The 17,816-nt window shown below is 39.6% G+C and overlaps 1 protein-coding gene across 9 annotated transcripts in view; it reads left to right on the forward strand.

Annotated features, from left to right (window-relative positions):
- The window catches only part of DMD (dystrophin), a 2,228,404-nt gene that overhangs the window by 420,118 nt on the left and 1,790,470 nt on the right, over nucleotides 1-17,816 (forward strand). For all 9 annotated transcript variants that reach the window (XM_061410475.1, XM_061410469.1, XM_061410467.1 and 6 more), the window contains exon 6: nucleotides 10,921-11,093. In XM_061410475.1, coding sequence (XP_061266459.1) covers nucleotides 10,921-11,093 — 173 coding nt within the window. The remainder of the gene's footprint in view (nucleotides 1-10,920; nucleotides 11,094-17,816) is intronic.

Below are 17,816 nucleotides of genomic sequence, written 5' to 3' on the forward strand. Positions count from 1 at the left end.
ATTGTATGTAAATTACAATGAAATTTCAGCATTATGAAAATGAAATAAAAAGACACAGAGAACCCAAGCTTCTTTTTTATCACCAAACTCAAAAGACATAAATAGGACTCTATAAAATTTCTACAGATGTTTCTAATGGGCTATCAACAGTTGTTCTTATAGCCCAATAACAAATTGTTCATGTTGTAGCCACATATTCCAGGAAACAAACTCACTCAGAAGGACAATGCAGATAGTGGAGTGCAATTTATTACACCGGTGGGACCCCGACCAGTTTTTGTGAAAACCTTATATACCCTAAGTGTGTAAGGTTCCCTGAAACTAGTCTGAACAAAGGAAAAAGAAAGAGACAATCAAAATTAACCCGCAATCATATGCCTTAAGCCGAGGTAGTTAACAGTGGACAATTATCAATAGGCCTGTGGTCATACCCCAATAAGCATAATAGAATGTATGATTCTATTCGATTACACAGATAATTAGGGTATTCTTTTAGGCTTCAGAGAGCCCTGGGGCTCTTCCTTCCGGGGGGGCCTGGTTTTCCAGTTGGTATGTAGTTTCCATAGACACTGGGCATATAGCTCAAAGTCCACAGTCCGGCCCAAGATGGAGTCCTGCTTTCAAGATAGAGCCTGTTCTGTTTCCTCCTTCATTCATGGAGAGACCCCAGAGTGCAGAAAATACTTTGAGTTGCACCAATGGTGGTCATGACAAAGCCATCAGGAGGACATAGGCTTGCTCAGAGCCCACAAAGTCTATTTTAATTGTATCTCTCACTCAAACTGTGTCTCATAGTATCTCACCCTTTCTTATTTCCTCAAAAGCCTTTCCAATTTTATGTCAACTCACTGCAGGATAGTTTCAAAACCACCCTGTCTGATCTTTTCTTTGTTTGCTTGTGAGGGTGCTCATTTTTATTTTATTTTTTAATTAGCATGGGAAAGGACTTTCACATGAGAAGTAGAGAAGGAATGCTTTTACAGTCCTTCCTGGTCTGAGACTTCTTTTACAGTCTTTTTTCCCTGTATGTCCTTGCATCACCATTTCCATTTGATTGCAAGAATGTAGACTCTTCCCAGCCTCTACCTCCTTCCCTCTCTTCTATCACACTGTCCTGTTCTCCTAAAACTTCTAAAACAGTTTAAGAGTTACCCCCACTCAGTACTCCTCATCATAACCCAGTGAATCACAAAAGATATTTTCACCAAGAGTGCATATTTGCCTTCCTATTAAATAGTCAAAGAAGCCCTTGAATCTCAGTCAAGATTAAAGGACATTCTGGACAACCTAATATATTTTTCAGGCCTATCAGGTTAAGAAGGACATGAAGTGATGGAAAGATGTTAATCTTTGGTTCCAGTGTTACATACTTTGCTATTATTCATACCACGGTGGCCTTCTCTCTGAACTTGCAGAAACTCTGGAATGTCCATCCCATTTCCTGTATCACGGGATTTCCAATTTCTACTTAAATGAAATCATTAGCCGGAAAAATAATGCCTGTATTGAGGAGCAAGCAACTTTGAGCAAAATTGTAAAGTAGAAAGTATGTGTTAGGTGTCCCTTTCTTACATCTTTTAAAAGTACAAACCATCTTTTTTTGTGGAGAGGGGGTTTCAACTCAGTTCTGGGAACCAGCTGGAGATAAAAACACATCCTGCTAATGAAGCCAAATCCAGCCCCTGTACCCCAACACAGAATTAATTCTCAGAGACAGAGCTTTGGCTGAAGTAGAAAAGAATAGCTTAATTGCTTTGCCAGGCAAAGGGGGCCACAGGAGGATTATGCCATCAAAACTGTGTGACCACACCTAGGGGGATGGTGCATAGTGAGGAGTTTTATAGTAAAGGTTCAAAGAAAAGGTTGTGATCAGCTCATGGATTTTCTTCTGGTTGGTTGTAGGGAAGGTACGTGGGAATCAGCATCATCAACCTGGTTACAGCCAGTCTGGGGTCTACCGTGCTTGTGGGCAATTTCCAATCATTACCTGTTAATTTCTTCCACCTGGTAGGGGTTTCAGTCTCTGCAAAACAGTTCAAAGTTATTGTTATATGTATCCCTTGAGGGAAAACTGGGACCTTGCTCCCAAGGCTGCACTATTGTTTTCTTGACTGCTCCTCCCTGTCTCTATATCCCCCTACTTCCCTAATTAGCAACTGTTTGAACCTGCTGATTGGAACTCAGGGAAAGTCTTGGAGGCTGCTGCTGCTAAGTCACTTCAGTCGTGTCCGACTCTGTGTGACCCTATAGACAGCAGCCCACCAGGTTACCCCGTCCCTGGGATTCTCCAGGCAAGAACACTGGAGTGGGTTGCCATTTCCTTCTCCAATGCATGAAAGTGAAAAGTGAAAGTGAAGTCGCTCAGTCGTGTCCGACTCCTAGCGACCCCATGGACTGCAGCCTACTAGGCTCCTCCTTCCATGGGATTTTCCAGGCAAGGGTACTGGATTGGGTTGCCATTGCCGTCTCTGCTTGGAGGCTGAAGGAAGCCTATTTCCTGTAATTAAGAAATGGGGGACACAGGAAGGCTTTTATGTCCAGGAGTCCCACAGGGTTCTTGCTCAGTATCAGGTTGAGCCACTAAATTGAGCCGGTATCAGGTCAGCCCCCACCTTTGCTGGCTGCCTACAAAGAAATACCCAGTTGTAGGGCTCCTTCGCACTGGAATGTTTGTATTATCTTATATGGACAAGAGATAGATGGATTTTGTGCTGCTGAAAGCCGTTTCTGTAACCTCCTGCCTACCTAGTGCCTTCTGGGCAAAACAGGCCTTAATCTGGTCTTCTGCAGGTCTTTCACACACTACCATCCATTCTTTGTCTTAAGAGAAAACTACTCCTTCCTCTCTTTAGTCATGCCCCTCTGCTGTAACTCCTTTTAGTCACAGGATGGATTCTGGGACACAGACTCTGAGATTACAGGCAGGATGTTAATGGATACACATCCAAGAGCCTTCTTGAACTCTGTGGAGAGCTGGGAGTTAGAATGAGCCTTCAGAGTTGTCCTTAGTGAGGCTTACATGGTTGAGTCTTTATACACTTTCCTTTTATCAGTTGATAGGCAGGCTGCCCTAGGAGGGTTGTGACCTTAGGTGACATGCCTCAGCAACTCAAGTAGTTCCTGAAGGGACTCAGGGGTAACTTCTGCTCATGACAGTTGGAGAAACAAGCCCCTTCCTTAAAGGAGAATCCTGGTAGTACATCTCCACATCTATCCCACCTTCTTTGCCCCATTAACTCCTGGTCATTTTTTTAAATGAGTGCTCAAAAACATTTCTTTTTTTTTTCTTTTAAAAATAGCTGTATACACCCCGCCCCCACCCAACACACACACATACAGTTCTTTAAACTATAAATACCTCTCTAAGGTGCAATGAGCTCTGAGGGTGGGGGACTTTTTATTTTTTGCTTCAAAACTCACCTTAGGAGCAGCTCAATGTCTCACTGACTATGTGTGTGTGTGCTTAGTCGCTCAGTCCTATCTGACACTTTGTGACCGCATGGACTGGGGCCTGCCAGGTTCATACTTATCAATAATTACCTTAAACATAAATGGGTTGACTACCCCAACCAAAAGACAAAGACTGGCTGAATGGATACAAAAACAAGACCCCTATATATGCTGTCTACAAGAGACCCACCTCAAAACAGGGGACACATACAGACTGAAAGTGAAGGGCTGAAAAAAGATATTCCACGCAAATAGAGACCAAAAGAAAGCAGGAGTAGCAATACTCATATTGGATAAAATAGACTTTAAAACAAAGACTGTGAAAAGAGACAAAGAAGGACACTAAATAATGACCAAAGGATCAATCCAAAAAGAAGATATAACAATTGTAAATATATATGCACCCAACATAGGAGCACCACAATATGTAAGACAAATGCTATCAAGTATGAAAGGGGAAACTAACAATAACACAATAATAGTGGGAGACTTTAATACCCCATTCACACCTATGGATAGATCAACTAAACAGAAAATTAACAAGGAAACACAAAGTTTAAATGATACAATAGACCAACTAGACCTAATTGATATCTATAGGACATTTAACCCCAAAACAATGAATTTCACCTTTTTCTCAAGCACACATGGAACCTTCTCCAGGATAGATCACATCCTGGGCCATAAATCTAGCCTTGGTAAATTCAAAAAAATTGAAATCATTCCAAGCATCTTTTCTGACCACAATGCAGTAAGATTAGATCTCAATTACAGGAGAAAAACTATTAAATATTGCAACATATGGAGGCTGAACAACACATTGCTGAATAACCAACAAATCACAGAAGAAATCAAAATATGCATAGAAATGAGTGAAAATGAAAACAAAACAATCCAAAACCTGTGGGATACTGTAAAAGCAGTGCTAACGGGAAAGTTCATAGCAATACAAGCATACCTTAAGAAACAAGAAAAAGCCAAATAAATAACCTAACTCTACACCTAAAGCAACTAGAAAAGGAAGAAATGAAGAACCCCAGGGTTAGTAGAAGCAAATAAATCTTAAAAATTAGGGCAGAAATGAATGCAAAAGAAACAAAAGAGATCACAGCAAAAATCAACAAAGCCAAAAGCTGGTTCTTTGAAAGGATAAATAAAATTGACAAACCATTAGCCAGACTCACCAAGAAACAAAGGGAGAAAAATCAAATTAATAAAATTAGAAATGAAAATGGAGAGATCACAACAGAAAACACAGAAATACAAAGGATCATAAGAGACTACTATCAGCAATTATATGCCAATAAAATGGACAACTTGGAAGAAATGGACAAATTCTTAGGAAAGTACAACTTTCCAAAACTGGACCAGGAAGAAATAGAAAATCTTAACAGACCCATCACAAGCACAGAAATTGAAACTGTAATCAGAAATCTTCCACCAAACAAAAGCCCAGGTCCAGGTGGCTTCACAGCTGAATTCTATCAAAAATTTAGAGAAGAGCTAACACCTATCCTACTCAAACTCTTCCAGAAAATTGCAGAGGAAGGTAAACTTCCAAACTGATTCTATGAGGCCACCATCACCCTAATATCAAAATCAGACAAAGAAGCCACAAAAAAAGAAAACTACAGGCCAATATCACTGATGAACATAGATGCAAAAACCCTTAACAAAATTCTAGCAAACAGAATCCAACAACACATTAAAAAGATCATACACCATGACCAAGTGGGCTTTATCCCAGGGATGCAAGGATTCTTCAATATCTGCAAATCAATCAATGTAATACACCACATTAACAAATTGAAAAATAAAAGCCATATGATTATCTCAATAGATGCAGAGAAAGCCTTTGACAAAATTCAACATCCATTTATGATAAAAATCCTCGAGAAAGCAGGAATAGAAGAAACATACCTCAACATAATAAAAGCTATATATGCCAAATCCACAGCAAACATTATCCTCAATGGTGAAAAATTGAAAGCATTTCCCCTAAAGTCAGGAACAAGACAAGGGTGCCCACTTTCACCACTACTATTCAACATAGTTTTGGAAGTTTTGGCCACAGCAATCAGAGCAGAAAAAGAAATCTAAATTGGAAAAGAAGAAGTAAAACTCTCACTGTTTGCAGATAACATGATCCTCTACATAAAAAACCCTAAAGACTCCACCAGAAAACTACTGGAGCTAATCAGTGAATATAGTAAAGTTGCAGGATATAAAATCAACACACAGAAATCCCTTGCATTCCTATACACTAATAATGAGAAAATAGAAAGAAATTAAGAAAACAATTCCATTCACTATTGCAACAAAAAGAATAAAATACTTAGGAATATATCTACCTAAAGAAACTAAAGACCTATATATAGAAGACTATAAAACAGTGATGAAAGAAATCAAAGAGGATGCTAATAGATGGAGAAATATACCATGTTCATGGATCAGAAGAATCAATACAGTGAAAATGAGTATACTACCCAAAGCAATCTGTAGATACAATGCAATCCCTATCAAGCTACCAACAGTATTTTTCACAGAGCTAGAACAAATAATTTCACAATTTGTATGGAAATACAAAAAACCTCGAATAGCCAAAGCTATCTTGAGAAAGAAGAATGGAAGTGGAGGAATCAACCTGCCTGACTTCAGGCTCTACTACAAAGCCACAGTCATCAAGACAGTATGGTACTGGCACAAAGACAGAAATATAGATCAATGGAACAAAACAGAAAGCCCAGAGATAAATCCACACACCTATGGACACCTTATCTTTGACAAAGGAGGCAAAAATATACAATGGAGAAAAGACAATCTCTTTAACAAGTAGTGCCAGGAAAACTGGTCAACCACTTGTAAAAGAATGAAACTAGAACACTTTCTAACACCATACACAAAAATAAACTCAAAATGGATTAAAGATCTAAATGTAAGACCAGAAAGTATAAAACTCTTAGAGGAGAACATAGGCAAAACACTCTCCAACATAAATCACAGCAGGAACTTCTATGACCCACCTCCCAGAATATTGGAAATAAAAGCAAAAATAAACAAATGGGACCTAATTAAAATTAAAAAGCTTCTGCACAACAAAGGAAACTCTAAGCAAGGTGGAAAGACAGCCTTCAGAATGGGAGAAAATAATAGCAAATGCAGCAACTGACAAAGAACTAATCTCAAAAATATACAAGCAACTCCTCCAGCTCAATTCCAGAAAAATAAACAACCCAATCAAAAAATGGGCCAAAGAACTAAATAGACATTTCTCCAAAGAAGACATACAGATGGCTAACAAACACATGAAAAGGTGCTCAACATCACTCATTATCAGAGAAATGCAAATCAAAACCACAATGAGGTAACATTTCCTGCCAGTCAGAATGGCTGCGATCCAAAAGTCTACAAGCAATAAATGCTGGAGAGGGTGTGGAGAAAAGGAAGCCCTCTTACACTGTTGGTGGGAATGCAAAGTAGTACAGCCGCTATGGAGAACAGTGTGGAGATTCCTTAAAAATCTGGAAATAGAACTGCCTTATGACCCAGCAATCCCACTGCTGGGCATACACACCAAGGAAACCAGAATTGAAAGAGACATGTGTACCCCAATGTCCATCACAGCACTGTTTATAATAGCCAGGACATGGAAGCAACCTAGATGCCCATCAGCAGATGAATGGATAAGAAAGCTGTGGTACATATACAGAATGGAGTATTACTCAGCCATTAAACAGAATACATTTGAATCAGTTCTAATGAGGTGGATGAAACTGGAGCCGATTATACAGAGTGAAGTAAGCCAGAAAGAAAAACACCAATACAGTATGCTGCTGCTGAGTCACTTCAGTCGTGTCCGACTCTGTGAGACCCCATAGATGGCAGGCCACCAGGATGCCCCATCCCTGGGATTCTCCAGGCAAATACACTGGAGTGGGTTGCCATTTCCTTCTCCAGTGCATGAAAGTGAAAAGTGAAAGTGAAGTCGCTCAGTCGTGTCTGACCCTCAGTGACCCCATGGACTGCAGCCTTCCAGGCTCCTCCATCCATGGGATTTTCCAGGCAAGAGTACTGGAGTGGGGTGCCATTGCCTTCTCCACCAATACAGTATACTAATGCATATATATGGAATTTAGAAAGATGGTAAGGATAACCCTGTATGCGAGACAGCAAAAGAGACACAGATGTATAGAACAGTCTTTTGGACTCTGTGGGAGAGGGAGAGGGTGGGATTATTTGGGGGAATGTCATGGAAACATGTATAATATCATATAAGAAACGAATTTCCAGTCCAGGTTTGATACAGGATCCTTGGGGCTGGTGCACTGGGATGACCTGGAGGGATGGTACGGGGAGGGAGGTGGGAGGGGAGTTCAGGATGGGGAACACGTGTATGCCCATGGCGGATTCATGTTGATGTGTGGCAGAACCAATACAATATTGTAAAGTAAATAGTCTCCAATTAAAATAAATAAATTTAAATTAAAAAAAATGCTGTATACACCCCGCCCCCCGCCCACACACACATATATAGTTATTTAAACTATAACTCTCTAAGGGGCAATGAGCTCTGAGGGTGGGGGACTTTTTATTTTTTGCTTCAAAACTCACCTTAGGAGCAGCTCAGTCTCACTGACTGTGTGTGTGTGCTTAGTCACTTGGTCCTATCTGACACTTTGTGACTGTGTGGACTGGGGCCCTCCAGGTTCCTCTGTCCATGGGATTATGCCTGCAAGAATACTGGAGTGGGTTGCCATTTCCTCCTTCAGGGGATCTTGCCAATCCAAGGATCGAACCCACGTTTCCTGCACTACAGGCAGATTCTTTACCCACTGAACCACCAGGGAAACCTTGTCTGACTGAGGTTGATCCTTAATATGTTGTAGCCACGCATTCCGGGAAACAAACTCAGGACAATGCAGATAGTGGAGTGCAGTTTATTACACTGGCGGGCCCAAGGCAGAATCTCCTCTTAACCAAGGAGCCCGACCGGTTTACCTTAAGCATATGTGTCCAAACCCACTTCCCCAAAATTCCCTGAAACTAGTCTGAACAAAGAAAAAAGAAAGATACAATCAAAGTTAACCCATGATTCATAAGCCTTAAGCCTAGGTAGTTAACAGTGGACAATTATCAATAGGCTTGTGGTCATACCCCAATAAGCATAATAGAATGTATGATTCTATTCGGTTACACAGATAATTAGGGTTTAGGGTATTCTTCTAGGCGATGGAGAGCCCTGGGGCTCTTCCTTCTGGGGGCCTGGTTTTCCAGTAGGTATGTGGTTTCCATAGATACTGGGCATATAGCTCAAAGTCCACAGTCCAGCCCAAGATGGAGTCCTGCTTTCAAGATAGAGCCGTTCTGTTTCCTACTTCAAATACAGATTTCTTGGGAACTGTCTTTTATGTAGGAATATAAGAACTGTTACCTCACATTGCCCTTAATAATTCTTTTTTCTCAGCAACATTTGCACCCAGGTAGAAGCAACAGCAATGAGGCTGAGGCTGATAAGCTGAATTAGTGACATAATGATGCTAAAGGAGCTTTGGATTGAATACTCTGTCGTCCTTTAACATTATGTGCATAGAGGGCAGTCTGGCCAAGCATTTCACAAATGAATCCCATTCATCATGGGAGGGATGCCTGATCAGTGCGAATCCATCACAACCCCTGAGCCAGTATATGCTATCCCGACCCTGGTTCACCACAGGATTCATCCAATGGTCTCTGTACATGGAGGCTGTGTATTTTATAACTTGAAAATATGATAAGGAAAATGACATATCTTATATAACTATTTGACCTATTTATTCACTAAGTAACTGGCTAAATAAGCAGGTCAGGAAGGAATTAAGAAAACTGGATAATCCACCCCTACATAATAGATTTAGCTATCAAGGGATGGTGATAAATGTATATAGAGATTTCACATCTTCACATCATTACCACGTTTACAAAACATCATCTTAAATCCTTTTCAAGTATTTTAAAGTTCGATTTAATAGTCTATCCTAAAATTTTCTTTGAATCTTTCATAAAAGGATGACTAACACTGGAGATGTTAAAATATGTATTTTCCCCAAAGGAATTTGTTAACTTCTGCGTGGATGAAGAAGCAAATGTCATATTTAGAATACACAATAAATATTCATCATCTGATCAAATGTTGGTAGTCTATGGACCTTACACTTGCTGAAAGGGAAGCCCTTGGTGGTAAAACAAATCACATTTACTTATATGCTTCAAGTATGTGATAAGGGGCCTGGCTTATATTAAAGAAGTAGCCTGGTAATTATTCCTTTAACAGAATATGTAGACGGTCTGCCCCATAATGAGGTGTCAACTGCATCCTGGAAACCTAGAAAATGGATTTCTGTGTCAGCTGAGTTAGAAGAATGACAGTTGGAAATACAATCAGCTGCTGAATGGCATTTGCACCTGCACAGAGCCAAGGAGAGAATCAAATGGACAGAAACCAATTCATAAAAAGAAAACCGAATCTGGTCTTTTCCTCCTTCTGCAGTTTTGGTTTCTGCTCCCTTTCAGGGAGCCGGGTAGGAGGGGCCCAACCAACGCCACCGCATGACCTCCGACCCCCTCCCAGGACCCAGGGGTCCCATGCACCTGCTGGCCCACTGCCAGCGTTCCGGCAGCCTTCCCTTCTCTTCTCGCTCGGAGGCTGCCTGCTCGTGGCAGAGTCGCTTCTCTCCCGCAGCCTCCGTCTGCCTTCCTCACCACCCTCTTGCTTGGGGTCCCTGCCGGCCCTCGATTTTCTCCTCGCTGCTGCCAGGCTGATGAACAAGTGGCAGGGCTGGTGCAGACCCGTGTTGGACTTCCTAAGAGACATCACAGCGGCCCGCATCTGTTTTGCCATCTCCATCACGCCTGTTTCGAAATAACAGGGATGGGGCTGCCTAAGCGGCCCTGGCGTTGGGTTTTCTTGGCCTTCATGCTGTTTGCTCTTGACTTCAACCTCATCTTCTCTGCGCGTGTGAGCATCTTGAGTGTTCTACCATGTCTGTTTCATTGACCTGAAGCCCTTTCACTTCTCTGTCCAAAACAAGCACAAAGGGACCCCTTACCCACCTTTTGTGGGAAGGATTTCATGCTTCCAGCAGAGGGGCAAATAAGGCAGAAACCAACCCAGGGCCAACCTGTTGGACCCCAGTCATTTTTGTCTGCAGTTGGTGCTCTGGTTCACGCCAGACACTTTGTTGAGAATGATCTTTCAAGATTCTTTTGTTCAAGGAGCACTAGCTCCCTGTGCATTCTCGAGGCAGGGAGAAAACTGACCTTTGTCCTGTCTTCTAGGAGTGGGTGAATCTGGGTGCCCATAACTGGCCAAGCCTTCATCATGGGAGGGTTTCTGATCAGCGCAAATCCATCACCACTGCTGAACTAGTTAGGTTTAAGTTTGTGTGCTTTTTGTTCATGCATTTTCTTATGAAAATTTCTTTCCACACATAGGTCAAAAATGTAATGAAAAATATCATGGCTGGATTACAACAAACCAACAGTGAGAAGATACTCCTGAGCTGGGTCCGACAATCAACTCGTAATTATCCACAGGTTAATGTCATCAACTTCACCACCAGCTGGTCTGACGGTTTGGCTTTGAATGCGCTCATCCACAGTCATAGGTAAGGAGATTGCCGAGACACTGAATAATTTTTTGTAAGTATTAATTTAGAGACTGATGTATTTTTGTCCAGGCTGGTTCCAGATCATTTTCCACAATGCAACGTATTTTTATGTTGACCATATTGATCTATCCATCCATCGGGATGCTCTGAATAATATCCTGTTTTTTAAGTGATATATCACTTAGCTGCTGAAATATTAAAACTATCAGATAGTGATTATGATATGGGGGAGGGGATCAGCACCTTTGAAACTGAGACTGCCAGAAAATCAAAGTTACATTCTAACTTTGCCAAGAATAGACTTGGTCTTTCTGTACAAATAACGTGTTAAATATGAGCGTCAACTCTAGCATTACAAATAGTTTGAGTACCTGTAGTACAATCAATTACCATTATCAGATTAATAATGTGAAAAAGAAACATTTCTCCTGTCAGATACAAAAACTATAAGGCCCTGCATGCGTGTATGTGTGTGTATGTAGATATAATATATATATATATATATATATATATATATATGGGTTAAAAAAGGTTCTGAGCATCTTAGCAACCAAGGCAGAGAGCAGACCACAATTAATTCTGTGACTCAGGGCTCAGAATAACAAAAGAAACAACTTGTAACAGCAAAGCAATTCCTGTAAAGCATCAGAGAGAGTTGTTCTGTCGGTCTTCATAAGAGGAACTCAGTGTGACATAGTGAACCAAATGTCCTTAACTGTATTCACAATATTATATTTTCTAAGATAGCAAAATAGTAGTTTGCTTTTTCTTTATAAAGGAGATCAGTAAGTGAATTAATAACAGTTCAAGAAAAAGCAAAACAACACGGTAAATACATGCATTATATATAATGAATGCATTCATATACATTCTATGTATAATACATTATCTGTAAGGAACATCTGCTTTGGTTTTCTTATTACCCTTTTCTTTTACCCAGCCCAATCCCCAGGGTCAAATGCTTGCCTTATTAACTGTGTTTGAAATGCCGCTGGTCTGCATCTTCCCTGATTTTCAATGCAGTTTATCTTTTCTCACTTTGATCTTACTCTTCTCGACGGGTCTACTCTACCATTTTCCTGTGCCAGTCTTGCTTCTAGAAATGTCCAGAATATAAATTTTCTTTCTGGTTTACTAATCTGGGAGCAAACGCTCTCTAAATAAGCATCTTTGTCAGGTGTCTTGCTCCAGCTGGGTTTAATTAACCCCATCCAGACTGAGTTTCCAGGTGAATGACTCAGCAACCTGATTTTGGAAGGGAGGCAGGCTCACTCTCAGTCGGCATGTTAAACAACATTAAAATGTTGTTTTCCCCCACGTGTGACACGAAGAAAAATATTCCACAGCCTCAATAAAGCCAGATGAGAGGGTATAGAGATGTTAATTCTGCATTATAAGGCAGTGTTCATTTATGCAGCCACATGCTTCACGGTAAGAGCCAGAACATATTGATCTTGCTGTTCATGTACATATTTGCAGATGAACAGAAATATTGAGGATCAGGTTATGTGGTCCTTGTTGGCTTGTTAACATTTCCTTTTCAAGTGGACCACTTCAGTCCTGCCAGCATGTTCACAGCCTACATTTGTTAATATTTTATTTCATGATTTCTGAATATAGTTCTAAGTAATGCAGTAAACATATCTAGGTTTCCCTCCCTGTCCCTGACCTACTCTTTGCCTCTCCAAATATCTCTGTTGATATATTCTTCTATCATATTGAATGAATCATCAGTAACTCCTTTTTTATACATAACATGGTTACTTCTCAAGAGGTTTCTCTAAGTTGCTAATACTCTTTCATGAATCATCTTTGTCTTCAATTTGTCTCTGACAGATGTTCATATTATTTATCTAAAGAGAAAGAAAATGGTTGAACTTTTAGTTTCAGGATGATTGTCATTGGAACACAGGAATGTCATGAGGTGTCCTGATTTCAATAATTGAGAGATTATGTAGAACAAAGGCGTGAACTTGATAAAGAGCATAGGAATTGACAAAGAGCCTTGCCAAAGATAAGGCTGCTAGTGGTTTTATTTTTCTTTAAGGCTAAATTTTCTCTTAATATGTAAGGAATTAAAAGTATTAAATTAAAAGACAGAGTTCACTACAGTGCAGTTAAAAGAAAGCCAGATTCTACTTTGTGGGAAAAACAACCAAATGATAATTAGCTCAGCTGGTAAAGAATCCATATGCAATGCAGGAGACCCCGGTTTGATTCCTGGGTTGGGAAGATCCACTGGAGAAGGGATAGGCTACCCACTCCATTATTCCTGGGCTTCCCTGGTGGCTCAGATGGTAAAGAATCTGCCTGCAATGCTGGTGACCTGGGTTTGATCCCCCAAAATGTTGGGAAGAGCCCCTGGAGAAGGAAACAGCTACCCACTCCAGTATTCTTGCCTGGAGAATTCCATGGACAGAGCAGAGGATCCTGACAGGCTACAGTCCATGGGGTCACAAATAGACACAACTGAGCAACTTTCACAAGACATAAGACATGCTCAAAATATGCAAATAAATTGCACTAAGTATACAGTTGCAATAAAATTTTCATTCTAATTTCTTAGTTTATTCCCATAGAAGTAACATAGCACATGATTTAAAAACAGTCAGACATTAGAGAGGGAGGAGAAGGCCAGAAAGAAAATATATCTTCCTGACCCCAGTCCTACTCCATCACACTCTACTTGCTAGTGGTTACTGTTGGCAACTTCTTTTATTCTCTCTGATGGTTTTCATAATTATAAATACTTTATTTCTTGATTAATTCATTTCTGACAGTAGGTGGATTTGTTCCTTAATGTGAAGCCCACACATCTTACATCTCATCCCCATCTATTTCTTGATTTCATTACTATGTTATAATTTTATTCTTACAGTTGTTGCCTGTGTGACTTTAAATGACAGTTGTATACCTGTTTTCATCAAGTTTAGACAAGGTCTCTTAACCACCTGAAAAGAAGGATGAGGAAATTATCATCCTTATACATACTTCCTCTTCTTCTCTTCCACCTTCTATTCTGTTATTATATTATTATTCTTGCATCAACGTATTGTAAATTTATACCTCTTCTATAAGTTTAGGTGTTCTTGGCTTGAATCTATAAATTGAAAATGTTTTCCTGTTATTTTATAAATATAATTAAGCTTAAAACAAAGTAATAGAAGTTAGTGTTTTGAAGAAATTATTACTGTGTAGGCACTGTTCTATGGACAATGGCCCATCTGTTTCTCATGACATACATACTATTGGTGTCCCCATTTCACAAATTGGGAAACTGAGGCACAGAAAGGTTATGTGATTTATCTAAGACCATTTGACTGTGTCACCCAAAATAGAAAGATAAAAGGAGGCAGTCTCAAATGATCAGAAATTGAGTTTATTCAGGAATAACAGAGGAGTTGCAATTTGGGAAACTTGATATAGTGAGATACAGGTAAGTCTGTTGGGAGTTTGGGGCAGACTGTGTGTATGGGCAAGGATCGCAAAGAGGGAACAGTCCAGCTGGAGTGCAGGCAGTAAGTTCATTGCCTTAAGGAAGGGAAGAGATTCTGAGTGGATATTCATTGGTTGGGAGATAAGGCTTGATTTCTGTAAAATAGGCATTTATAGAAAACTAGGCTTTCAATTCTAACATTACATTCTTCTTAAGGCAGGTGTGTGGAATTCTCCATTTTGTATCCTCTGGTTCCACTTTTGATTGAAATATTTTCACAGTTAATATGTGGTAGAGCCCAGATTATGGATTCATAGAGGACTCTACTAGGCTATGCTATCTCATTCAGTATGTCAGTTTTCTCAGAAGACTGGCGATCCTTGATCACACATTCTTATTTATGAATTACAGTCTAGGTTAGCATAGGAGAGTATGTGGCTTTCCTCTTCAGTTGGTTAGTTTTACAATTCTTTATGCATTTAAAAATCACAGTTATTTAAAGTGTTAATAAATGGTGTATTTTAATGATATAAAACATTTTATTAGATTGATTTTAATGCCATAGGAGACCTCAAAGACCATTCAGTACATCATTGCCTTCTTTTTGAAATGAAAACACTGAAGCTCAAATAGATTACATGGCTCAGATAACTCCTCATCCAGGTGATGAGTTACTGGCTAGGGAGAAGGGGGAGAAGATGAAGGGAAATGGGCTTAAATGTGGAAGCAATCTTTTTTTTTTTTAAATCATATTCATTTAACCGTGTTTACTGCTTGCCTGGAAAATCCCATGGATGGAGGAGCCTGGTGGGCTACAGTCCATGGGGTCGCTGAGAGTCAGACACGACTGAGCAACTTCACTTTCACTTTTCACTTTCATGCATTGGAGAAGGAAATGGCAACCCACTCCAGTGTTCTTGCCTGGAGAATCCCAGGGACCGGGAAGCCTGGTGGGCTGCCGTCTATGGGGTAGCACAGAGTCGGACACGACTGAAGTGACTTAGCAGCAGCAGCAGCAACTGTGCTATAGATGAGAAACTAGTTTCCCACACTCTCCCACCTATATTCTTTTCCACTTCTCTTGCTGAGAGAAGGAGAAATGAAGATGGGGCAGAGGTTGCATAGTGAAGTTAAAACTTTCTCCAAATAGTCTAGGATTTAATTTTTGTTTCATACAGTCACACGACTAGAGACAGCTCCGTGTGTGTGTGTGTGTGTGTGTGTGTATGTATGTGTGTATACACATTTTAGGTTCTAAAAGGTTGTTGGTCATTTTAAGTGATCTGGAGTATATAGAGGAGATTATATTTACTAAGAAGTGCACAAAAGCCTGGTGAATTAAACAGGGTAGGAGCAAGTAGAGAAAAAGAAATGAGAATCAGAGGAGAAATAAAGTTGTATGTTTATTTTGAATTCTGCTTTTAGAAAATAGCAGCTAAGCCTTTCCTTGTAGCATCCTCTTTGTGGAGCATGAATTCTTAAGCAGGAGTCCATTGACAGACCTCAAATTCCTAAAATTCTTTGTAATTCTATCTAGAGATTGTCACACAAAATAAAGTAAGTCAGAAAGAGAAAAGTTAATATCATATATTAATGCATGTATGTGGAATTTGAAAAAATTGGTACAGATGATATTCTTTGCAAAGCAGAAATAGAGACAGAGACATAGAGAACAAACATGTGGATACCAAGGGGGAACAAAGAGGTGTTGGCATGATTTGGGAGAATGAAACTGACATATATACACTATGTATAGTCACTATGTATAAAATAGACAGCTAGTTGGAAGCTGTTTTTTAGCATAAGGAACTCTACTCAGTGCTCTGTAGTGACATAAATAGGAAGGAAATCAAAAAAGGGGGATGTACATGTATATGTGTGGCTGATTCACTTTGCTGTACAGCAGAAACTAACACAACATTGTAAACGAACTATACTACAATAAAAATTAAAAAAAAAATAAAGATATGGATAGGTATTTTGTCTAGGTAGAAGTTTCATAGAACTCATCAGATTCTCAAAGGTATCTGTGATCCAGGAAAGGTGATGAAGCACTTAACAATTGGGTTCCAATGTTGTTGGGATAAATTGTAATTCCTTACCAGCCAAGGCCTTTTGCAAGGATTGGCTCACCCCAATCCCCACTCCTAACCCTATCTCCCACCACTTGATACCGTAAATCTCCCAATGGAGCCAGGCCCATGAGGGCTTGAGTGACTGTCACCTTCTGTTCTTTCCTTCTCTAAGAGCTTTGATTCTCTAATAGCCACACAATTTAAAATTCTATTCTCGCTATGGTCTCTTGGACTCTGTGGGAGAGGGAGAGGGTGGGAAGATTTGGGAGAATGGCATTGAAACATGAAAAAAAAAAAAAATACTTTCTCCTCAGTTTGTTGAAATACGTGAAATGATATCAAAGAATTTCATAAGATGAATTTCATAAGCCATACAAATGTTATTTTATGAATAAATGTATTCTGGAAAAAAAATAAATAAAATTATTTAAATCACTCAAAAAAAATAAATAAAATAAAATTCTATTCTCAAGCACTTTTCATAAGTCTAAGCCCAAACCACCACTTAAGACTCCCTTAAGCCTCAGAAAAAAACTTTATATTTTTCCTTCAGATTTTAGAAAACCTTATATATTATTATCTGCATTTATCACACTTAAGATGTATTTAATTCATGATGTACACATTTTTTTCCTCAATATAGTTAAAATCATTATAGATAAGAACTGCCTCTTACATGACTTGGTATTGCTCTGTCATCAAGGAAAATGATAATCATATAGTATGTTCTCAACCATTCTCTGGTGAAGTCAGTAAATACTTATTGAGCCCCTCCTGTGTGTCAGGTTGGATTTCTTGAAGTGAACACATCTGGCAGAAATTATTGTACATTCAAGTGCAGAAGATAGATAAATAAGATTAAATAAATGTACAATATGTTGAGTGCTAAGGAGAAAAATATAAAGCCACTAATAGGAATAGTAGATGCCCAATATGCAACTGGAGATCAGTGGAGAAATAGCTCAGAAAGAATGAAGGGATGGAGCCAAAGCAAAAACAACACCCAATTGTGAATGGGACTGGTGATAGAAGCAAGATTCGATGCTGTAAAGAGCAATATTGCATAGGAACCTGGAATGTTAGGTCCATGAATTAAGGCAAATTGGAAGTGCTCAAATAGGAGATGGCAAGAGTGAACATCAACATTCTAGAAATCAGTGAACTAAGATGGACTGGCATGGGTGAATTTAACTCAGATGACCATTATAT

Source organism: Bos javanicus, chromosome X (genome assembly GCF_032452875.1).
Source record: "Bos javanicus breed banteng chromosome X, ARS-OSU_banteng_1.0, whole genome shotgun sequence".
NCBI classification, from domain to species: domain Eukaryota; kingdom Metazoa; phylum Chordata; class Mammalia; order Artiodactyla; family Bovidae; genus Bos; species Bos javanicus.